The sequence below is a fragment of the Ornithorhynchus anatinus genome, chromosome 7 (assembly GCF_004115215.2).
Source record: "Ornithorhynchus anatinus isolate Pmale09 chromosome 7, mOrnAna1.pri.v4, whole genome shotgun sequence".
NCBI classification, from domain to species: domain Eukaryota; kingdom Metazoa; phylum Chordata; class Mammalia; order Monotremata; family Ornithorhynchidae; genus Ornithorhynchus; species Ornithorhynchus anatinus.
Window position 1 is genome coordinate 41,793,120 of NC_041734.1, and position 24,832 is coordinate 41,817,951.

At 45.4% G+C, this 24,832-nt stretch overlaps 1 protein-coding gene across 6 annotated transcripts in view; it reads right to left on the minus strand.

Moving 5' to 3' along the window:
- TRPM2 (transient receptor potential cation channel subfamily M member 2) overlaps window positions 1-24,832 on the minus strand; it is a 49,277-nt gene that overhangs the window by 16,564 nt on the left and 7,881 nt on the right. For 4 of the 6 annotated variants that reach the window (XM_029069351.2, XM_039912552.1, XM_039912553.1 and 1 more), the window contains exons 4-23: window positions 24,705-24,790; window positions 23,937-24,105; window positions 22,266-22,446; window positions 20,529-20,695; window positions 20,162-20,342; window positions 19,424-19,485; window positions 18,723-18,923; window positions 15,823-15,925; window positions 14,716-14,837; window positions 13,884-14,234; window positions 13,211-13,348; window positions 11,940-12,069; window positions 11,570-11,715; window positions 9,697-9,809; window positions 8,177-8,390; window positions 4,447-4,565; window positions 3,634-3,766; window positions 3,192-3,363; window positions 2,727-2,910; window positions 1,081-1,262 (exon numbers count right to left, since the gene is read on the minus strand). In XM_029069351.2, coding sequence (XP_028925184.1) covers window positions 1,081-1,262; window positions 2,727-2,910; window positions 3,192-3,363; window positions 3,634-3,766; window positions 4,447-4,565; window positions 8,177-8,390; window positions 9,697-9,809; window positions 11,570-11,715; window positions 11,940-12,069; window positions 13,211-13,348; window positions 13,884-14,234; window positions 14,716-14,837; window positions 15,823-15,925; window positions 18,723-18,923; window positions 19,424-19,485; window positions 20,162-20,342; window positions 20,529-20,695; window positions 22,266-22,446; window positions 23,937-24,105; window positions 24,705-24,790 — 3,154 coding nt within the window. Of the gene's footprint in view, window positions 1-1,080; window positions 1,263-2,726; window positions 2,911-3,191; window positions 3,364-3,633; window positions 3,767-4,446; window positions 4,566-8,176; window positions 8,391-9,696; window positions 9,810-11,569; window positions 11,716-11,939; window positions 12,070-13,210; window positions 13,349-13,883; window positions 14,235-14,715; window positions 14,838-15,822; window positions 15,926-18,722; window positions 18,924-19,423; window positions 19,486-20,161; window positions 20,343-20,528; window positions 20,696-22,265; window positions 22,447-23,936; window positions 24,106-24,704; window positions 24,791-24,832 lie in introns of those variants that run through there. The other 2 variants (XM_029069352.2, XM_029069355.1) reach the window with 2 other exon arrangements.

Below are 24,832 nucleotides of genomic sequence, written 5' to 3' on the forward strand. Positions count from 1 at the left end.
TCACAGTCTTAATCCCCATTTGACAGATGAGGTAACTGAGGCATAGAGAGGTGAAGTGAGTTGCCCACAGTCACACAGCTGACAAGTGCCAGAGCCAGGATTTGAACTCATGAGACCTCTGACTCCCAAACCCGGGCTCTTTCCACTGAACCACGCTGCATATCCAGTGGAGGAGGAGAGACAGTCCCAGAGACCTAGAAATACTCTGTTCCAATACAGTTTGCATTTTTGAACGACTTCTGATTAAAGGAAGCATGGTAAAACTCAGAGGTTGAGCCGCACGCAACCGTTTCTTTCCACAGCTCATCACAGTCTATCCAGATATGTATTGACAGAAGACAGTTTTCCTACTAACGAACAGAAGAGTCGAAGGGTTGGGGCAAAGGGGTCGCCACTTCCAGTTTCCATTTCCTCTCCTGCCCTGTATTCCCAAATCACTGCTCAACTCCTCCAGAAAAATAATCCACTGCTCTCTTCCTCCTCCTCCTCTTCTCCCAGATCATCCTGATTCTACTTTTACTACGTTCCTCAGTCGATTCCTCTCTTCTCAACTGTCACAAGACTTTGGGGGCCTCCAGTTTCCTGAGATTCTTTTCACCCAACCCTACTCCCCATCACTCCTCCTCCTGCCCTCCTCCACCCTACTTTTCAATTCCGTCTCCTCTCCCCTCCCTGGGTTTACTTTTCCCAAACCCATGTCGTTAAATGTAACGGCGTTCAACCCCCCACTACCATTTCCACAACAGGAAGGGCTCTGTAGGAATGCTCCGGCATCATAGTAAAGTGTGATCTGTGGGCCTTGGTCCTCATCACACCTGATGATTTGCACTGTCTTAAGTGAAACAGAAAATGGGGAGGCAGGAAAATCGTGACTGAGGTTGGTGGAGCAGAATGAAAATAATTTGCTGTAGATCAAGGGCTCCCAAACCCCACTGCCCCTGGGGGTAGGTCCCAAGCCCAGGTGACGTTGAAGAAACCCCCATTATCAGGCATCCCAGAAAATCCTGAAGTGGATTAAGGGATAGTGAGAACCCTTCCTGGAAGGGCCCTCGCCTAAAATCCCAACTTGGGGTTTCTTACTAAGTTGCTTGTGGCGCTTGGCTGGTTTCCGAAGCATGACCCGCTTAACGAACAGCTGGAGATGGTTAAAGAGGATGAAAGGTGGAGGGGCGGGGGGACGGCCATGGTATTCCTCGATAAGGTCGTGACGCTGAAACTTCCAGATCTGGTCGGTGTGTTCTTGGACCTGCTGAAATGTGTAGCTGGTAAGAAAAAGGCAGAAAGCGGAGAGTTTATTTAGTGCTTGTTTCCTACGGACCCCAACGGAAACCCTTCTGGGTCTTTTTCCATCTTTGAATCTGGAATCCTTATGACACCTCAATGCTCAGGCAGTAGCAGACGTAGACAGCCTGCACCTCCTCCAATGAATCTAGGATGGAATGAGGGAGAGGGGATCAGACTTGAGGAAACCAGCAATCAGCCAGGATCTTGTTGCATCTTCAGATGCTGTAGGTTTAATTGGGTGGATTTGGAGCAATGAAACAAAGCTTGTGTCCTCAACTGCCATATGGAACTGTGCCAGGCCCAAGGCCACTTTAGTTAAGACTGGACTTTTACTCCTAGAACTCTAGACACTAGCAATAGATAACACTTGCTTTGAAGTGAAGCTACGCCCAGTGTAGCACAGACCTGACACTTTTCAGACAAAGCTCTAACTCATAGTGGTATTTGAAGTCTTAAAAATATAGACCATTGGTTTATTTGTGCCTCTAATCCTATCTGTAGGAATAGACGGGATTTAAATTACGAGGTTTTTAAATTATGAATTTTTTTCAAAGCACTAAAGGAAACCAGGACTCGGAGAACTTAAGGTTCTTACCTCTCAAAATCCAATAATTTTTTTAATAGCTAGTTCTCCTGATCAAACGACTCCCCACACTGTCTCCCGGGAGCAAAAGTATCATTACTGCTTAACTGCAGCTTGCCTGAGGCTTTGTTCATGTTACTACTCTGAAGAGGTAGCAAAGAAATTTTCAATTTTTCTTTTTCATTAAAAAGATGATAAAACAAAATTCAGAAATTGCAGGAACCCCCAAACTTGGTTTTCCTGGTCGGACATATCAGTTTCAATAGCATTGCTGAGATTTAAAAAATGATCCCAATATAGGCTTAACTAAATGACCGAGGAAGGGGCCTCTCCACAATCTCTGTGCTGATAAGGATGGTACTTGCTAAGTACTTACGATGCGCCAAGCACTGTTCTAAGCACTGAGGTAGATACAGGCTAATCTGGTTAGACACAGTCCCTGTCCTACATGGGGCTCACACTCTTTATCCCCATTTTATAAATGCGGTAACTGAGGCACAGAGAAGTTAAGTGACTTGCCCAAAGGCACATATCAGGCAAGTGGCAGAGCTGGATTAGAACCCAGGTTCTTCTGACTCCCAGGCCACGCTCTATTAGTGAGTAAACAGGAGGCATTAATTCTCTCTCTCTCTCCCTCTCTAATAAATCCATAAAAACCCACGGGACGTAGCCCCAGTAGGCATCAGGGAAGTGTGACTTGTGGAACTATCTCAATATAGTCCTCAAAGGCAACAAGGTGCAGAGCTAGAGACCATCTCAACCCACTCATCACCTTCCTTCCCAAATGGAGCATGACCAGGGGCTTCCTCCTGGAGCCACACATCCTTCCAAAGGGAAAATAAATGCAGAACTGACTCACTTGAACATGGCAATGAGCAGATTGAGGAGCAGAATGTTGGTAAAGAGCAGGTACAAGCAGAGTAAGATGACAGTAAGCCATTCCGGGAAGATGGGCTCACTGCTGGTTTCATTGTTCTCAGGACACTTTGGCTTTTTGGGGTCTGTTCCATTAGGACTGCACTGCTCAGGGTTGAAGTTCACTCCTGGATTAAAAAAAATAAAATCTGTTTTCTTTCGATTCCTTGCTTCCCATTAAGGTTAGCCTTCCGGTCACAGATACATCCCAGGGCCTGACCCACCCACGGAGTCCCACTGACTCTTGCTAGAAACTTAAGACCCAAGGAAAATTTTTTTTAAAAATGCTATGTTCTACCTCAGAGATCATCCCGTGATGGGATAACAATGCACCCAAGGCCATTTCTAAATAATCACAAGCAGCAACGGGACTGAGGCGTACGATTTGCGGGAACCCTAGATTCCATACCGTCAATGTAGGTGGGGATCTGTCCAAAGATGGTGAGGTAGGAGTGATAGACCACACCCCGGAAGATCCAGTCCACTCGATTTTCATTATGGATCAGAATGGCCTGTTTGGCCACCCCAAAGGACACCACCCAAACAGCCAGCAAGAAAAGGAAGAAGAAGACATCTTTCATCTGCAGAGACAGGAAAGGAATCAGTGTTACCCTGCTCATCTGCCCGAAACTGGTTATGAAGCCAGAGCGGGAAACTAGGTCTTCATCTTCTCGGATTCTGGGCCACCCCGAGAGCTATAGGCATTTGCCCAAGAAGTACATGCCATCATGACCATCAGAACCGAGGGCAGGCCAAAGGCAGGCCTCGAAGGTTCTGGCTAACAGGAAGGACATCCTCACACCAAGCAGAAACCCCCAGACAGCCCTCATGCACCCTTCATGCACTCTCACCATTCTCTTCACGATGATGATCTTGGGCCCCAGAGTTTTACTAACTGTAAAAATGTGCATCAGCCGAAGGCAGAACATAATAAAATCCAGAGACAGTATGATCCGTCCCGGATATAAAGCAGCAGGAATTAGCCTGGTCAGCGGGGAGAAAGACAGAATGCACCCATTCATTTCTTTCACCAGCGATTTAAAGTGGGCATTTCAACAAAAAGGGAGGATTTAGAAATTTCAGTTGATGAGTTGAAAGTTTTGTTCCAGAGTCAATGTAGTGATAAGGGTTAAGGGACATAATTAACAGTAACAGACCCTCGAGAGGGTAGGGAAGAGAATTTTTGTGGACCTGAAAGGATTCCTCACTGAGGCACAGTTTGGCTCCTGAAGGGAAGCAGCAGCAGCAGCTGCTGCATCTGGTTCTGAAAGGCTCCCAGACTGCCTCCCAATAGAGAAACCTTGGAGATGACGAGCCATCTTTTAATTATGCTAACTGGGGACAGGGACAGCCTGAATAAATAAAATGCATCAATCTAATCCAAAAAGTTCTCCTTTTGGCCCAAAGTCTCCATTTTCCCAACTAGGCCTCTCACTGGGGATGTGAATGAACAGTAAAACGGGCTAACTAAAGTTTCTCCTGCCTTTACCCATCTTCTGGGGAAGGAATGAACCAAGCTGTGATGTGATCACCAAAAGATGAACGGCAGAAGGGAAGGAGAAGAAGAAAAAGGAGGAAACATCTATCTACTTGTCAGATTTTAACTTCTTAGGGTGGGGGAAAACACAGGGAAACAGAACTATTCTTCGTAATTTCATACTCACCTACAAGTCAAACCTGCTATGAAGATCAAAATAGCACCAACATCCAATTTATTCCAGAAGTCATTGAAGTATAAAGAGGCCATTTTCAGTAATCCAAAACCATCCGGATCATAAAAAAGCTGTTGAGGAAATGGAGGTATTTCACTGAGTAATCTGTAATCTACATTTTTTATAGAATTTGTAAGCATCTACTATGTGCCAGGCACTGGGGTAGATAAAAACAATTCAGATTAGACACAGTCCATGTCCCATATGAGGTTTACAATCTTAATCCCCATTTTAAAGGTGAGGTACTTGAGGAACAGAGACGTAACTTGCCCGAGGGTCACACAGCCCGCAAGTGGTGGAGTGGAATTAGAACCCAGGTCCTTCTGACTCAGTCACTTGTATTTATTGATCACTTACTGTGCGCAGAGCACTGTACTAAGAGCTTGGGAGAGGACAATAGAACGGTAAGCAAACACATTCCCTGCCCACAATGTCCTTACAGTCTAGCAGGGGAGGCAGACATTATAGGCCACACTCCTTTCCTAAATGTACATACTGGTTATCTTATCGGGATACAGAGCAGGCTATGACAGTAGAAAGTAGAATGTAGCAGATTTCAATCACTACAGTACACCAAAAGTTCAGAATGCTAAAAATGAGTCCAATATTTTCCACTAGGAGTGAGTTCTTCGCAAGATAATGTGGAGAGGCTTAATATCATTAAATATTATGATATTATAAAAATCAGAGAAGCAGCGTGGTTCAGTGGAAAGAGTCCGGGCTTAGGAGTCAGAGGTCATGGGTTCTAATCCCAGCTCCGCCACCTATCAGCTGTGTGACTTTGGGCAAGTCACTTCACTTCTCGCTGCCTCAGTTACCTCATCTGTAAAAATGGGGATTAAGACTGTGAGCTCATGTGGGACAACCTGATTACCCTGTATCTATCCCAGCGCTTAGAACAGTGCTCGGTACATAGTAAGCGCTTAACAAATACCAACATTATTATTATTATTATTATCATTATTAAATGTGTGTAGCAAGTCAACAGGACACTAGACACTGGGGATTCTAAAACTAGGTATGACTCCTACTCCAGAGAGCTTTTAATCAGACAGATATAAGAGAATGAAAAAAAAGCTTCACAATCCGTTTTTGAAGTTCTATCAACAACCATCTTACATAAAACCCCTCACCTGCCTCCCTCCAGCAAATTCTCTTATTTTTTCCCCAAGTCGACCCTCTAGTCATATTTCACTCTATTTTCTTCCCTCCATCTCCTCTCTTAACCTACCACCTGAGGCAGGGACTCCTTACCCTACTTCATTCTGACCTATATTGCTTTCCCTACCTTCAAAGCCCTCCTTAAGTCTCATTTCCTCCAAGTCTCCCAAGATTACTGAATTCATCTGAATAATTTTCCCCTGTCCAAATTGGAGTAGCAGCAGAACATGCCAATACCACAGACACTGACACACACTTGGGAGTTTCTTTACCAAAACACGCAAATTCTGGGGTTGGAAAAAGAGAGAGGGGATGGGAGAGTAATTCAGTGACTGTCTATTGTCTCAAATGCCTTTCCTTTCCACTTCCGTATGTCTCAAATGTCTTGTACCTTTCTCTTCCTTTTCCCCCTATGTCCTCTTTTTCTCTCCCCGCCCTCCAACTTTATAACTACAATAGTCCCTCAAGGTGGTAAAAAAAAAAAAATATGCAAAAAGGGGAGCAGTTTCACAAGGAAATGAAGGAACATCCCAAAACTAAGACATCAACCCATCTAGCACAAAATATATTTCCCTCCTTCAGCACTTCTATATATTTTTGTATGATGGATTGTATGTTGATCTATTCTATGCTATTTGTAAATATTTTTATATCTAACTCTCCAGGCAGAATGCAAGCTCTTCCTTGGCCAGGAGCGGATCTCATGCTTCTCTTGTTCTTTTCCAAGTGGCTTAGTACAGTTCATTGTGTATTTATTGAATATTTTACTTCAGCAACAGTGAGAAAGATCAAGTTGTGGCATTGGGTCAATTCTGTGTATGTAAAGCTGGTTCGGGAAAAGTTTCACAAAAAAAAGAGTTAAAAGAGAGGGGATGGAATTGGGTTTTCAGACATTCAGAGGAAGGAAGTTTCAGATAAATAGTGCTAAGAAAAAAAAGCACTCTCTACAAGAAAAAAAAAATCCTGATCCAATTTCATCTCCAATACACCTTTCCTGAAGAATCGTTTTGTTTTATTTGGAAGTCTCTTGCCTCAAAATGATTTGTCGAATTCTTGACTTGTCAAACTTAGTGACATGTCAGGGGGAATGAAACTGGGAAAAAAAGATATTTATCAAATTTCTCTAATTGCACACATTTAATGAGTTCACCTTGAGCTTTGCATAAACTTCCGGTTTCAAGGAACTAGCTTGTTTTCTCTTTGTGTAATGTACTAGGGGAAAGAAAACGGGCCTGGGAGTAACAGCACCGTTCTGATCCTGGCTCCACCAACTTGCCTTCTGTGTGACCTTAGGTAAGTCACTTTACTTTTCCATGCCTCGGTAGACTGAGAGCCCCATGAAGGACAGGGATTGTCCATCTTGATTACCTTATATTTGCCCCAGTGCTTAGAATGTAGTAAATGTTTAGCAAATATCACAGTTATTATTACTATCATAGAAACTCAGACTAGAGAATATTGATTTTTTAGAATTATCCAGTTTAAGAAAATTTAAATTTTCGATTCTGTCAAGTTTAAAGATCCAGAAAATACTACACATGGTATTTAGAGATGTGCATATTTTAACTAAATATTACAAGTAGTATTCAATTACTTTCCTGCTTGTCTTAATAGGGAAGTAAAGAGCTGTATGTCATAACTTTTTATATCATCAAATCATTCGATCAATAGTATTGCATGCCTACTGTGCGCAGAGCTCTGTAGTAAGTGCTTGGGACCCTGTTTTCAAGGAGCTTACAATCTAGTGAGGCTGACAGATACTTAAAATAAAATACAGGTAGGAGGAAGCAATAAAAGATAAAGATGTGAACATAATGGCTACGGTTGGGGAGTGGGGGATGAGTATTTAGTTCGTGGGGGACACAGAAGTGCTCAAGGTAGTTGAGGGCATGGGGCGGTGAGAGATTCATCGAGGGAGGCCCCTGGAAGATATGTGATTTCAGGACTTTCATGCTGGGGAGAGAAGTGATCTGCTGGATGTGGAGGAAGAGGAAATGGCAGTGGGAGAGAATGACGCACAGGTTGGCCCCTCTGCAGAAACTCCCTTATGTTCTCATTCTACCTCATCACCGATCAATGCACGTATCTAGGGCCTAGAATCTACTCTCAAACGATGGTGTTGATGATTACTGACACTTCACCCACTGTAGAAGAGCTCCTACAATTTTCTGTGTTTAGGTTTCCTCAGAAAATTAGCTGATCACCTTGTATTTACCCCAGCGCTCAGTACATTTGCCTGGCACATAGCGCTTAAGAAATATCATTTAAAAAAAAAACCTGAAGAAAACTGGATGTAATTGATGTAGATTATGTCTGCTTCTGCAGGGAAACTGAGAAGTTAAAGATACTGCTTTTCACCAACAATGCCACCTAATAATGGCAAAATACTGTGACAAAGGCAAAAAGGGGGTCTCCCTTTCATAAAGATTTGGAACCAGGGCTGACAAGAATAGCACCAAAATGAAGGGGCGCACTCTGGCTCGGACCAGACGACAGCCAAATTCTGGGGGTTTCTACATACCTGACGTGTCTCCTCACACACGAGGGAGAAGAGCCAGAAGTAGATGACATACTCCCTCCAGGAAGGTGTTGGCTGGAAGTCAATCATCAGCACATAGGCAAAGAGCCAGAGGAAGCTGAAATAGGAGAGGATGTTCAGGTGGAAGATGACCACCGGGGCCGTGAAGAAGGCTCGGAACCGGGCGAGGCAGCTCACAGACTGTAACCTCTTCTCCCTGTGGAGGCAGAGAAAGGTCACTCTCCCCTGCTACGGTATACGTTTCCTGTGGGAAGCGAGCATGTCTTTCTGTATTGGAACCTTCCAAGCGTTTAGTACAGGGTTCTGCACAGAGAAAGTACCCAATAAATATTCCTGACTGAGCAAACTGAAGTGAGCCCTTTTTGAAGAAGGCACATATCGGGGGATTAAGTAGAATTCCGAGCAGTAAGACTGTTCCTCTCCCAACGCCACCATTACATTGCTGGAGAGCAGGTGTCAAGCTTCACCTCCCCAGGTTTCCCTTTCCCTATTTGAAAATGGGGTAAAAATATTGGTTATTCACCAGTAGTAACGGAACCATTCATAAACATTGGTAAATCACTTCACATGGGAGCACAGCATATCCCTTTGCTTCTTCCAGCACTATACACACACACACACACACACACACACCAAAAAAAAGCATTCTAGAGATTTTGACAAATGGGGGAATCTTTCCATTTAGGTTTCTAAACATCTCATGTCAGTTCTAATTTCTCCCCAAGCACAAATTGGTACCCCTAATCCATCTTAGTTATGTAGGAGATCCCTGTGAGCATAAGTATCTACTCAGAAGATGCACTCAAGCCAGTTATTTTAGTACCAGAGGCCACGTGCTTGTGAATACTTGAATGTCAATAGAAACCGAAGATGACAGTGTTTCTAAATGAGAACCCATCAGGCTTCCAGACTTTAAGGATGTGTCTTTTAGAGTGACTCAAATCCCGACATTGCTAAAAACAGGAATCTCCTCAACAGCAGCCACAAAAAAAGAAAAACCAGCATTGTAATTAAAATATCCCCTACAAAACAACTTGGAGAATAAAACATCACAAACCCTGTTCGAAAAGATTAAATGAGGTCACTTGGGGATTTTTCTAAGGGCAACGTTAATAATTCTGGTCTTTATATAAGAGGAATCATTGTCTCCTCAAACTTAATTATATCCACAAGCCAATGGGGGGAATGAGGGACTAAATTTTAGCAGGAGCTTGGAGAGAAAGGAGGGAGGAGAAACAAACTGAAGAGAGGAAGAGCGTGGGAGGATGTAGCAGGGGTTTGTCGGTAGTAGCCTGATGCAGCAGGTGAACAAGCGCTTAGTACAGTGCTTGGCACATAGTAAAGCTCTTACCAAATACCACAATTAAATCAAGTAGCCAAGAGTTCAGGTTTCAAGGAGGGAGATGACCAGGCAAGGACAGGAGGAGAATAGCTGAGGAAATTTCTAAGGAAGATGGATCACTTCCCCGCTCCTAAAAGCCCAAGGGAAGCCAGGTAGGTACCTGAAAGAGATGAGACCAGTGTAGAGAAGGGGGAAAAACAGCATACACAGGATCACCCGCCACAGCCCATTGTCCACACAGAGTTGCCCCCACCAGACCTTGGTCAGAAAAGCCTGTGAACAAAACAAGAGTCACCTGGGGCAAAAGTTGACCCCACTGAGGAAATATTTTCAGTCAATTCTCTCACCTAAACCAGTCTACGGAGGACCAGAAACCCCCAGACCAGGTATCTTGCAATCAGGGTTGTCAGTCAGTCAATTGCTTTTATTGAGCACTTAGTGTGTGCAGAGCACTGTACTAAGTGCTTGGGAGTGTACAACAATAAACTGATACATTCCCTGCCCACAACGAGCTAACATTCTAAAAGGATGGCTAAACACGCGGGACATTGCAAGACCCGGAACGTCTCTCCTTGGGATGCCTACGCCAAGATATCCGTCAACACTTGGGACCCTCCAGGCCTACTGGGTCCTGTCCCTTTGGGAGATGGGAGGCAGGGGGGAAGAGGAGGCAGGGGGGAGACTTCACCCTCCCATCCTCTTCGCCAGGCCGCGGATGTAGAGATCCACAGAGGAGGAAGCCTATTTAGATGTCACCATCACCTCTTGAGAAGCAGCCCGGCCTAGTGTTGTTATACTGCACTCCCCCAAGCGCTTAGTAAGTGCTCAATAAATCCGATTAAATGACTGACTAGCGGGCGGAGCACGGGCCCAGAAGGTGGAAGGACCTGGGTTCTAATCCCAGATCTGCCACTTGTGTGCTGTGTGACCTTGGGCAAGTCACTCAACTTCTCTTTGCCTCAGTTACCTTTTCTGTAAGATGGGGTTTGAGACTGTGAGCCCCACATGGGGACGGGGACTGGGGCCAACCTGATGATCTCTTATCTACTCCAACACTTCGTACTGGGCTTGGCACATAGTGAGTGCCTAACAAAGACCATTCAAAAATGAAACAGCTCCAAGATACAGCAGTCAGAGGAAATAAATTATCTTCTGGAGAAGAAACTGAGAGACTCCATGTGGAGAAGTGATCAGCATCTTCAAACCAACAGAGAAGCTTCTTAGCTGTTTTAAGGTGAATTGTTTTTCCCCTGAGTAAGCACCAAAAGATGTGAGCTCCTACGTAGACTGTAAACTCCTTAAGGGTGAGGATTAGTTCTCCCAAGCACTTAGTACAGTGTTTTGCACAGGCTAAGCACTCAATAATTAGAGTGGATTGATGTCTCGCTCCAATTTCACTATCTGAGCTCCACAGCCATGAAAGGAGAATGGGAGTACAGGCCGATGCTTTTCAACCATTGGTTGAAAAATACCTTTTGCTTTCTCGGCTGAGAGCATTTATTAGGCTTGTAATATATTCTATAAAATATTAACATCTCTGTCCCCACACTAGACTGTAAGCTCGTTGGGGGTGGGGAATGTATCTTTCAACTTTGTTGTATTGTACTTTTCAAAAAGTTTAGGACAGTGCTCCACACACAGTAAGTGCTCAATAAATAGCACAAATGGTGATAGTAATGATGATGAAAATGAAGATGATGAGAGGTCAGGGAGATAACAGATGCAGACACACCCAAAATGGATAACTTAAGCACTGGGACACACCCAGTCAAATAAGATTTATTTTTAAATATCAGAGGCCCAACGGTTATACAAACAATCCTGCAAGCAAACTACTCTTATCCCACAACGAAACCCATTTTACGATTATTTACCCAACGGACTTCTGTATTGTAAAGAGTCACTTTCAGTCCAAAGGTCATCACTAGAAGGACTGAAAGGCTGATGGGCTAATAACATACATGATTTAAAAGTCTCTAGATGAAAGTAAATATGTTCTCTGGGGAACAATTCCCCCTCCTCAAGAAAATCACCTGAATGCCTCCATGGGACACGAACTTCATGTCTTTGGCTTCTAGAGCCAGCTGCAAACAGGTAGTTTTCCCCCAGGCTTCAGACACTCGAATAAGAAGCTTTTGGGCTCTCTCCTCATCCTTCCGATAACATTCCGTGAAGACTCCTGAAAGGTCAGGTGGCAGAGAACCATGAACGAACAATACCCACACATCGGGACATCGGGGAAAAGTTCGAGGGGGAAGGTCAGCCGTGCATCTGAGCCATTCCAAACACAGCACTTTACCACGTTTCCGACATAAAGGGAATTAAGAGAACCCAGGAGAGCTCCGCGCTTGGATCCTGGAGCTCGCAAACACCGTGGTTCCGAACTTCGGTCCAATATCTCACCGATGGCTCGGTTCTCGTATTCCTCAGCAAGGGTTAGCATTTCCTCTGAGCTGTCTGTGTCATCTTCCTCCTTGGAGAGTTCCTTCAAGATCTTACTGCACGCCAGAGCTGCTGCAATACAGTCTTGGCTCTAAAATGTCAAGGGATCACTTAATTTATAATGGGTCATTAACGCAACAGAGGGTTTGGCAATTATTTTTTATTGCTTCTCTCCCTTCCAGGCTGATGGGAATTATGTGCTCATTTTGAAAAACAAAATGAAGAATGAGTTGGTGTCATTCACGAGTTAATGGCAGGGCTGGGTTGAGATCTACAAGTCCCTAGGTTTCCAGTAGGAACCAAACAGACCACTTGCCACCCAAAGCTTAGACTACGTATTTTGGAAAAATTCTTTTTGCACCTTTCTGAACATTTCAGCTGTTCCAAAATCTGTCCATAAACCAATCATTAGATCTTCATGCAACCTGGATGAATAGTTAAGGGGGTAGGGACTGGCTTCTCAGAAGACCCTATATCTTCTTATCTTACTCTCCCAAGTGCTTACTACAGTGCTCCGTATTATAAATTCCATTAACTGACTGACCCTGGCTTAGCCTTTACTGGTGGGATTCCACACTGCCCAGGGAAGTGAAGGGACATCGTCAGTCAAAAATCATACTTCCTGAGAGCTTAATGTGTGCTAAACACTGTACTAAGAGCTTAACTGGATGCAATTCCTATCTGTAATTGATTTTAATGCCTGTCTCCCCCTCTAGACTATGAACTACTTAAAGGGCAGCACCGTTCCGATCTTCTGGTGATGGGGAAACTGCAGTGCCTTTCGACAACATATTTGGTATACAAGCACCCTTACCTCATCCCTAAATGGGCAAAGGGTCCTGAAAAAATGTCTTACTGAAATTTTGTGGAAAGAGAAAGAGGTGGCTCTCAAAACATCCACAGGTACAATTTCACCATCAACAGTTTGTGCATCCTCTCCATCTCTCTCAATTTCTTTCAAGTTCTTACCCTCTGGAGTGCTCTCTCTGAGTCCCCCGGGAGGATTGGAGATGGTTCCAAGTGGTAAAATAGACTGTGAGGCCACAGGGCCCATGCCCCCACATGTTCCATATAACTCCATCCTGCCCATCGCTATTCTGCCCCATAAGAAAGCAGGAGTAACAGCTGCCCCCTGTACTGATTTCTGGCCATTACAAAATCAGCACAAAATGGTAACTAAACAAACCTTCGTTTCAGTCATCAAGTAGTCATGAAAGAGGACAACCTTGTACCTGGGCCCAGATGATTTCTGCCAGCTCCCTGCGGTTCTGGATGATGGCCCAAATGAGAAGGTCTCGAACGGGATCCATGGTGAAGGTGACCCGGCCCGGGGAGCGCTTGTAGAGTGATCGGAGACTCACACCTTGCACCTGGAGAGACGTGAGAATTGGAACCGTGTAATGCGGCGAGCCTGTGAAAGTGTTATACTTGTTCTGGGGGCAAAGCAGTGATGTCTGAGTTTTCCTACGTGGCACAGGAATTGTTCCCTGTGGGTCCCTTAACTTCATTTTCTGAAAGCATAATAGGCCACTGTAAGAAATCAGAGCCTGGGGCACTGGACTGTAAGAATTAAGGATCTTAAAAGGGAGAGTGGTTCAGATAATTAAGTTCAAAATGGTGACATTCGAGCTCTTGTCATGGAGATTCTCAAGTCAAGTCGGTGAGGCCTGGCTCACCAGTTGGAAACCACTGCCGAAGAGCATAAAGCAAGTTGAAAGTTGTGCTTTATTCTTAGTCCTGACTTTTTCCCTAGGCTGAGCAGAGAAAGAGAGATTCTCCATGATTCAGAAGCTGCCACATGGGAACTCTGGCTGGGCCCTCCTAGTGATTTCCTCCTATCAGAATTCCAAATTGGAAGCAAACAGCTGAGTTTTAGACGTGACCAGAGAAAGAGGAAATGCGTACATTGAGTTTGATGTGTGGCACGGCTAAGGACAGCCGTGGTCGCTCCGTGTGCTTTGGCTTTGGGTAGAGGGGCTGGGTGAAGTCCCCCAGCAGCTCCCTCAGGACCTGAGACACATGGTGCATCTGGATCTTGGGCAAGGAGGGGTAAGCAGAGCGTTCCATCTCCTCCATCAGCACCTTCTGCAACTTGCTGTGGAACAGGCTGGAGGGGGCCATGTTTTCATAGAGGTAGATCAGGGTGTCCCAGGTGACAAACTCTTTCAGACGGACTCCGTGCTCCAGGAAAAGTTTCACAAATTCAGGCTTGTTAGCAATCAGGGCAGCAGTCATCATGGGATGAAGGTCTGAGGGCTGAGACAAAAGAAGTAGTTGGGAACAGCCCCACAGAGAGAACTGAAAAGGGGGGAAAAAAGATACCAGAGAGAAGGAAACCTAAGAGTTGAAACCCAGGACTGAAAAATCAGCTCTAAAACTCAAGTAATGACTCAATTCAGCTCCTTAATAATTACACTCGAAATTCCTAGAGCACTTTGATTTTTCAAAGCCCTTCTCACCAATCTCCCTCATTTATCCTCATGACATTCCTGGGAGGACTTTTTACGGACGACTTCTACCCACAACAGAAGACGTGTACCTGTATTTTCCAAGAGTGAGGACTTTCCTCCCATTAGAGAGATTCACTTGCCTTACTCATCGTTGGATCAGGCCCGCAAACTGTAATATTGCCTTAGTTCACATTAGAAATCCCTCTGGAAGCCCATCTTTACGCTCTTGCCTGCTGAAATCCTGGAGGGAAACAAAGACCCGGCTCAACAAAGACAGATAGTCTCACCTTCCACTGCCGCTCATCTGTAAAGATCTCACTCCGAGCAATGTCCACTCTGTTCCAGGCCACTGCTAACTTCAGCTGGTGGTCCCAGTTCTCATGACCAAAATGGTCATGGTTCCGAGAAGCTGCAAGGCACAGACGGAGATATTCAGTAGTCTGCAAGATTTGAATCATTTCTCTTGCCTAACCAGGCAGAAGTTGTACATTAACCTTTTCAGTTAATTTAATGATGAGCTGAGTTGAAAAAATACACCCTTGGGAATAAAGTGTTCACTTAAATAGGGACAAATTCCTTTTGCATGATGGGAGTGGGGAAGAAAGAGGAAGATTTAGATATGGGCTAACCAGAGTACCAGGTTAACACTTCCTGGCCCTGCTTCTCTATCAGGCCACTCTATCTCGGGATTCTGCGAAGATTTAAAGGCAACATAGTCTAGTGAAACTGGGTCTCAGAGTTGGAGGGCTGGACTTCTGGCATGCTATACGTGACCTTGGGCAAGTCACATAACTTTTCTTTGCCTATGTTTTTATACCTGTAAAAGGGAGTAATAATAACCATAAGAAGAAGAAGAATGCCTGTTTTACCTTGTTTCCCAGGGCTGTTAGGAGAACAATATTTGAAAAATCATGCAAAGACCTTCGGAAACCTTTCCTAAATTTGCTTTTTTGATTCAAGATACTATTACTAATAAATAGCCTGAAATGTTCTGAGCACCAGAGTAAAGAAGGACTATTAGCTAACAGGGAATGAAACCTAAGTCTCCAGGGGCCAGGCTGCAGGCTGACGAGGCATCAGAACCCGTCTGCCACCTCCTCCCAATCAGGTGTGGAGCGTGGCTGAAGGAAGAAAGCAATTCTCACAAATGTCCGAACACTGGACTTTCTGTTTATTCAGTAGCATTTATCGAGCGCTTACTATGTGCAGAGCACTGTACTAAGCGCTTGGAACGTACATTTCGTCAACAGATAGAGACAATCCCTGCCCATTGACGGCCTTACAGTCTGGAAGGGAACTGAATACCCCAAGCACGCAGTTCTTTCCTGATCCACTCTTGCTCTCTCCCTCTCGGGAAGTTGAGCTCCATTATCATTCCAGTCCATGACCCTTACCTTTCAACAATGCCTGAAGAATGGCCACATCCACATCCTGCTGACCATCTTTGCCTTCTCGGAAAATAGTCAGTAACTGTCTTCTCCGCACGATGTCTTGGATCTGTAAGAAACCTCCCGAGTATGAGATACAGTGCTAGGATTAAAAAATCCCTGTTTCTTTGTAGTAGTTGCTGATTTTTCAGTCTATTCAAGGTGGAATTGTGTACCCATCTCATCCTTGGTAATCTGTAAAAGATCCACCACCTACTTTTCTTCCCCCGGCAAAATAGTTGTCTGGTTTCCATCATATTGGCAATTGTTTTCTGGCATGAATGAGACACTAACCTCCCGGTCTGATAAATCTGAAGTGCCACCTGAGTTTTTATGGTCATAGCAATGAAGGAGAAATTGGAAACTCTCGGTCTTTCATCCTTACACCATTGAATGAAAACCAAAATTGGAGTTGCAGTACGGGACTCCTCTCTGGAGCAGGAGTGCTCGATAGCAGGACTGTCCCTTTATTCTCTCTCTCCCGAATATTGCCACAGGAGGGAATAAGCCATGGAGGTTTGAATCCGGGAGTGATAACAACCCCAGAATTAGTCTCGCCATAAAGGTGCTGGGGATCCTCCTAACCTGAGAGTCTCAGTGTGAAAGCAGCCGTTTGCTTGTACCAAGAAATCAATTTGATCAATCAATGGTATTTACTGTGCTCTTCCTGTGTGCAGAGCACTGTACTAAGCGCTTGAGAGACAATAACACAACATAGTTAGCGGACATGCCCCCTGCCAATAAGGAGCTTACAGACTAGAGAAGGGGCCGGACATTAATATGAATTATGGATACGTACGTAAGTGCTGGGGAAGAGAGGTGGGGTGAAGATCAAGTGCTTAAAGGATACGGATCCAAGAGCATAAGTGACACATAAGGGAGAGGGAGTAGGGGAGATCAGTCGAATTGTGTTTATTGAACCCTTACTGTGTGCAGAGCACTGTACTAAGCGCTTGGAAGAGTACAATACAAAAGAGCTGGTAGACATGTTCCCTGCCCACAACAAGCTAGAGGGGGAGATGGACATTAACATAAATAAATTACAGATAAGTACACAAGTGTTGTGGGACTGAGAGAGGAGTAAATAAAGGGTGTAAATCCAAATCCAAGGGGAGTGGGAGAATAGGAAGTGTGGGCTTAGTCAAGGAAGGCCTCTTGGAGGAGATGTGCTTTAAATGAGGCTTTTAAGGTGGAGAGAGTGATTGTCTGTCAGATATGAAGGAGGGAGAGTTCCAGGCCAGAGGCAGGGCACGGGCAAGGGGTCGGAGGTGAGATAGATGAGTCCGCGGTGCAGTAAGTAGGTTAGCATTACAGGAATGAAGTGTGTAAAGTGGGTTGCAGTAGGATATCAGGGTAGTAAAGTAGGAGGGGGCAAGGTGATCGAGGGCTCTAAAGCCTATGAACTGGAGCTCAAGAACTGGAGGTTCTTGAGGAGTGGGGAAACACGGACTGAACGTTTTAGTAGAAAAATGATCTGGGCAGCAGAGTGACGTATGGACTGGAGTGGGAGAGACAGGATGCAGGGAGATCAGCAAGGAGGCTGATGCAGTAATCAAGTTGGCATAGGATAAGAACTTGGATTAATGCAGGTGCAGTTTGGTTGGAGAGGAAAGGGTGGATTTTAGCAATGTTGTGAAGGTTGAACAAACAGGATTTGGTGAGTGATTGAATATATGGGTTGAATGAGAGGGATGGGTCGAGGATAACGCCAAGTTTACAGGCTTGTGAGACAGGAAGGTTGGTGGTGCTGTCTAGAGGAATGGGAAGTTAAGGGGAGGTTAGGGTTGGGGTGGGAAGATGAGGAGTTCTCTTTTGGACATGTTAAGTTTGAAGTGTCACCAGAACATCCAAAAAGAGATGTCCCGAAGGCAGGAGAAAAATACAAGATTGCAGAAAAGGAGAGAGATCAGGGCTGGAGATGTAGATGTGTGAATCATCCACATAGATGGTAGTTGAAGCTATGGGGGCAAATGAGTTCTCCAAGAGAGTGGGTGTAGATGGAGAATAGAAATGGACCCAGAACTGAGCCTTGAGGGACTCCTTCAATTTGGGAGTGGGGTCAGAGGAGGATCGCGTGAAGGTATCAGAAATTGAGAGGCCAGGGAGATAGAAAAAGACCAGGAAAGGAGTGTCAGTGAAGTCAAGGTTGGATAATGTTTCCAGGATAAGGGGGAGGTCGACGGTGTCAAAGGCACCCGAGAAGTTGAGGAAGATTAGGATGGAGTAGAGGCGGTCGGATTTTGCAAGAAGGAAATCACCGGTGACTTTGAGGGGGCAGTTTCAGTGGAACGAAGGGGGCGGAAGCCAATTGGAGGGGATCAAGGAAAGGAAGTGGAGGCAGCAGGTGGAGACAACTCACTAAAAGGGTTTGGAGAGGAATGGTAGGAGGCAGATGGGACAGTAACCGGAGGGAGCGGTGGGGTCAAGGGAGGATTTCTTTGAGGGTGGGGGAGAAATGAGCATTTTTGAAAGCAGTGGGGAAGAAGCCATTGCAATGAGGGGTTAGTTGGGGAAGGCCTCTTGGAGGAGATGTGGTTTTAATAAAAAGTTTTGAAGGAGGGGAGAATGATGGTCTGTTGTATGTGAAGGGGGATGGAGTTTCAGACCAGAGGGAGGACACGGGCAAGGGGTCAGCAGAGTCCTGCTCCTTAAGGAGATAGAACTAAACAAGGAGCTGGAGTAGGGGTTTCTCCTCCTCCTCTTCTTCTCTCTGGTACTCTTCCCCCCTTCCCTTTCACCACCCACAGGGAACGATGAGGCTGGCTCAGACCGATGATTAGTTCTGTTCCACACCCTGCTTGAGTTCTCCGGGAAGAATTTAACGTTTCCTGGGACACCGTGAATTGTGTCATTCAATGCAGACTCACCTTTTTGGTCCATTCTACAATCTTGTTCTCTGTAAAAGTCTCAAAGGTTTCCTGGAAGAGCATGCTCAGCTTCTTCTGGATCAGGGAAACGGTAATCTCGGAGACGGGCAGGTTGGCCACCTGAGCGATGACATCGGCCACGCGTCCTGACCCCTCCACTATCACACAGGGTGTCCCGTTGGTGATGGCGTTGAAAATGGTCTGCAACAGAAATCGGGGGGCGGAGGAAAATTCAGTCGAAACCTAGCATCTCTTAGGGTTCCATCTGCTGTTTTTTTTCCTCGAATTTAGATTTCGAGCATTTTCTCAGCTGCAATAGCTGAATGAGATCACTCAAACAAACAATCAACGGTATTTATTTGACACTTACTGTGTGCAAAGCTCTTGGGAGGGTACAATACAATAGAGTTGGTGGACGTGATCCCTGACCATGAGATCCTTACAGTCTACAGGGAGAGATGGTTGTTAAAATTGATTAGGGAAAGGGAAAAAATAAGCAGGACTAGGGAATAGAGGTCAAAGTGTATCGTGGGGGCCCCAATTAGCCAAATAACCAGCTAATGGAGACCTTGCCTTTCCACTGATTATCCTACTGGATCAAAGTCCGCTATTTAATCATTTGTTTGACCTAATTTGGTCTGATGTTGTCTTCCTTTTCATCTAGCATTGTCTCCGGAGCCCCTTACCCGCTCGGTACTTACATCAAGCGTGCCAGGCCCACCTTCCAACACCACACAGACAATTGGAATCTTGATGGCAACCCCTGTGGAGAAAGCAGACACACCAAAATTAAGTGTTACACAGAGCAGGACCTCCTCTAGAGAGCTTCAGCCAAGGGTAAAAGACATCATCATTTCCTCTTAAAAGCCAGCCTCTTCAAAACAAAGGAAATAATAGGGAGCTCAATCCTCATAGCTCAGGATTTTTTCTGAATATTCTCACCATTGCCCTTGCAACAAGGTTCACTGAGAAGCAGCATGGCCTAGAGAAAACAGCACGGACCTGGGAGTCACAGGCCTTGGGTTCTAATCCCAGCTGTACCCATTGCTTGCTGGGTGACCTTGAGCAAGTCATTGAACTTCTCTGTGCTTCAGTTTCCTCAGTTGTAAAATGGGGATCAGATACCCGTTCTCCCTCCTAGACCGTAAGCCCGATGAGGGACAGGGATTGTGTCCGACCTAATTAACTAGCATCTATCCCAGCACTTAGAACAGTGTTCGACCCACTGTAAGCGCTTAACAAATACCATAAAAAATAAGTTGGACAAAGCTTTTAGAACTCTGACTTACAAACTCAAAGGTTCAGCACACCTTAGGAGATAGCAAAGAAAGAAATGCTAACTGTGTGGGGAAAAAAATTCCTCTACCTTCAAGTAAAACAACTGAGTTAGGGGCCTATGTTCTGGCGTGAGATATTCCCCATAAGTTATGCACCATTACCTCCTTTTTCCTTGGTCTGCTCCGAGATAAACTTCTCCAGCTTAGTCCTCAAGGGGATCTCAACGCCATATCGGCCATGGGTCCCGTCGTCCACTAGGATGAAGTGGGAGTGATTGTTATCCAGGCAGGACAGGTGTCCTTGACTCTCTTCATCCAGAACATACTCAGCGGGGAAGCCCCCCTGCAGACATTCAGGGAAGACAGTCAGGATGGACCCGATACTAGGACGCGTCGAGCCCTGCGTCCCTGGAGAGTTCTCCGAAAAGAGCTCGACAGCTACCAATTCTGGAGGGAACGTATCTCTGCCCTGGCTCATCCACCCCCCCTCCCTCTGCCCCCGCCGAGGTGCATGGGCTCTCTAGCTCACCATAGGGTAGATTAAGCTTTCCCGGTTGTGTACTGTTCCCCAGGTGGCTATTCCAATGGTGATGACTTCCCCTTCTTTGTAGCTGCTGCTCAAGCTGAAGTCTCGGACGGCCTCTCCCACTTGCTTCATCACTCCCGCGTGGGATCCGCCAGTTATAATCCAGGCACCTGAGGGAAATGTAGAGGGATTGCTGAGCTTCTGGGTTCCGGGCAGCGGCCCTGACTGACTGAAACCCTTAATGATGGGATTGGGGGACCAAGAGGGTCATCTTCAAGTCGGAGATTCCCTCTTGCGTCTTTCTGGGTGGTATCCCCGTGCTTAGAAAAGTGCCTGCCACATAGTAAGCACTTAAATACCATAAATATATATTTTTTTTAAAAAAAAACTTATCCCAGCTCAATTACTGCATCAGCCCCCTCATTGGTCTCCTGCCTCCAACACATATGTTGTTCTATTGCCCTGATGGTGATCCTAAAGTGCCATTCTGAACATGTCTCAAGAACTTCCAGTGGCCACCCATTCATTTCCACATCAAGCAAACACTCCTGATTTTTGGCTTTAAGGCACTTAAAGGTGAGTTTAAAGTCACTTAAGGTGAGTTTTGACCTGTAGCAGATTGTCTTCCACTCGCTAGCCACTGCCCAAGCTAGGAATGGAATGGATATGCCTCTGGTAGGGTATTGGAAACTCTTCAGGTGTGACCTGAGAGGGGTTCTTCCTTAAACCTATCTCTAAATTATTGTAGTGTCCGTCTCCTTGATGGAGTGCAAGTTCCTTAAGGGTAGGGACCTCGTATACTAATTTCTAGTGTCTTTTCCTGTGTTTTCAACCTTGCTCTTCACTTAAAAAGTCCTTGAGATATAATATTGACCGACTGGATGTGCGGGGGTGTCTCAGGACATGGATAGACTTAGTTTCATCTGGGGTCCACTCCTCATCCCCATTTTTAAAATAGCATTTTTTGGGACTGCCGACATTGCAGGGTAGGAGTAACCACACACACATATACTCTATTTAACTGTCCTTGGTTGGGTTTCAGGCAGGAGACATTTGGCCCCTTTCTCCTCTCCCTTGCTGAGGAACTCAGATTGGCAGAAAAGGAACAATAGGGAAGTCATTCCAAGCAGCCCGCGGCTCACGGGATCTGGCTCAGTGAGGCCTACGAGTTTGGATCCAATGGACCAGGCTCAACCAACGCAAAGAAAATGTACTGGAAATTAATTCAGTTCGCCCCCCCGATTTTAATAGCGGTCAACACCCTAACCTGTTTGAAAGATGTCAGAAGAAGAGGATTCCCTCACCTCTCTCAGGAAGCAATCCTCCTTTCCTGGAAAGTCCTTTGGTCTAAATTAAGTCCCTCATGTTGAAGCTTAAACCCACTTCCTAGTATTCTGTGTCTTAAGGAGACAGAGAAGAGTTAATCTCTCTCCTCCAAGAATTTTAAATTATTATTAACAATAATAATAATGTTAGCATTTGTTAAGCACTATGTGCCAGGCACTGTACTGAGCCCTGGGATGGATACAAGCAAATCGGGTTGGATACGTGGGGCTCACAGAAGAGGTAACTGTGGCACAGAAGAGTTAAGTGACCTGTACAACGTCACACAGCAGATAAGTGATGGAGCCAGAATTAGAACCCATGACCTTCTGACTCTCAGGCCTGTGCTCTATCCATTACGCCACGCTGTCTCTTAATACAAGGCAGGTTCCTGAAACCTGCCAGACCAAGTCTTACCTGTCGTCTGAGCCACTTTGACCAGACCCCTTCTAAAGATGCTTTTCAGTCTCAGCTTCATGTTAAAGTTTTTGGCTCCTCCAGTCACAGAGATTAAGAGGTTGGGGACATCAAGACCCCAGTGCTGTGTCATTAGATGATAGATAACCCTGGAGGGGGTGTCAAGGGAGACGCGTACATACTGCAGAGGGATCAAAACACATGAAAGAAAGAAAAGGAAAATAAAGGTTCCATATACAGTTCATCTACTCACAGAAGAACAGTTGAGGAACTCACTGCACAGGAGAGGAAAAGCCAAGCAAACGGAACGCTTGGGCAGGGTGATTACAAAAATGCTTTAGAGATATAAAAATAATATGGGAATAGATGAACTCACGCCCAGGATGAGAGAACAAAATATGATTTTCAGTGGTCTTATTATCCACACCGTTTCAGAAAGTGAACGGTTCTAACGTTTCCTCATCTACAAACCGGGAGTCACGATCCTTGCTATCTACCAGCCCGGCACAAGTGCTTTTTAAGAAATATCCTGCTTGCTCATATCAGTGTCTTGCTTACTCGCATAATTGCCTCCTGCCAATTGCTGAGGAGGAAATTAAAGATTGTCTAAGCAGTGAAAGCAGCCAGAGCAGGAAAAGGAGTCAGGTCACAATGCAGGGGATTAAGCCTTGTGCCACCGGAATTTCTTTGGAGAGGTATGAGTGAGGATCAGGGTGGAAAGATGAGTATGGTCAGAATGCCGTGGATACAGCCTTGTGTTTCTTCTTTGAAACCTGCGTGGACATTCAGGGATATGAAGAGCCGTAGTCTGAAATGGGCTACTTAAGTTTCTTAAGAGACATGAGAACCTCTTGGGTAGAAAGAGGAGGCCGGGTGGTGGCGGGGTGGGGGGACAGAGGGGAAGGTCACGCTATCATAGTTCATTGAGTGACCATAATATGCAGCACTTGGGAGAGTGCATTAGAAGATGATAATCTCAATTGCTTCCTTGTCCCCTCTTTTCCTCTCTATCATCAATGGTATTCTATTGAGCACTTACTGTGTGCAGAGCACTGTACTAAATGCCTGGGAGAGTGAAATAAAATAAAGCTGGCACACACGTGCTCTGCCCACAACAAGTTTAGTTTAGTTCCCTTATTGCTAGACTTATATTCCCCACTTAGCCACTCTCCTGTTTGAAGGTTGCAAAACTTAAGCAAAAAATGGAGCAATTATGCGAGTAAATACAGTAGATAAGCATTTTGGAAATAGGGAAGTTCTGTCAAGAGTGATAGCTCATAATAACAGCTCTCGGTGAACAAACCCAGGCAACACAATGTTCAACAACGTCCATGTCAGAGACATAAATTCTTCAGAGTCCCCAGGTACTGCTTTCTCCTAACAGCTGCCCTAGTGCTCTAAAACCATTAACTTTATCTCATAAAGGACATGACTCAGAATAGTAGGAAAACCTAGATTAGTGTGCTTCTTCAACCCAACCCTCCCCACCGCAAAAGGGGAGAACAGGTTGTAGTAACCCTCGAGGGGTGGGGGAAAGTGATGTGTCCTCCCCAAACCACCTTGTTCAGGGCAGGTCCCGAAGGCACACACCCCCCCCCCCCCCAAGCCAGTTTTGATGTGAATGAAGCCCCTTGTCTGCAGGAAAGAAAGATGAAGCTGTGGCAAACCAACCTTTCCCACCTTCTGCCCCAAACCAGTGAAGACAATGTCCCCGAAGGCATCTGTTGGCATTTCCTGGACATGTTTTTTCAGATCCCATTCTTTTCCCTGAAAGGTGTGGGGCTTCGTGGCCTCCTCCATATGTTGCTCTCTAGTATAGCCACATTCACATACTACCTTCCTGCAAGAAGACACAGTCAACTGTTTCACAGAGCCTGGTATACGAACGGCAGGAGAGCGCAGGTTAGGCAACTTAGGGCAAGATTAGAAGGCTCATTTTCTACTCACTGTCCACAAGCATTCTGGAAAGGGGCAGAGAGAAATATATATACACACACACACACACAGACAGAGACAGACAGAGACACCCATTCTGACACCCCCCTCTCTCCAGTTTTAAGGAGAATTTCCTCTTGCAGCTCCACCGGCTTGGCGGGCCTTGTTGAATTTGGTTTTCCATGGATCTTTAGTTTCCAAGCCCCAGTCTCCGAAGAGGCTGGTCACCTTTTAATTCCACTCTAATTCCCCCAGGTTCATTCCTTATCTGATGACCTAAAATCTTAAATCCAACCTATACTGGGGGCTTAGATTCACACCAATAGAAATAGATGGCCTGACCATGTAGGAGATAAAAGGATTTTTCTTAGCCATCATGGAAGACCCTGAGCACATTCTACCTCATCTGAGCGCCTCTGCTAGGTCCTTTGGTAGCCCCATCTCAGGATGAAGCAAAGATAGATAAAGATTGGAGAAGGGAATGCTGGAAAGCAGTTTTCCTACCCAGAATCCGATGTTTTGGAACTTTCAACAAAGTACATGCACTCCTTTTTCTTGATGTTTTCGGGAATCCAAGAGCTGACATTCTCCTGGGGAGAAGGAGGGACGGGCAGAGAGGAAGGTCAAGCAAC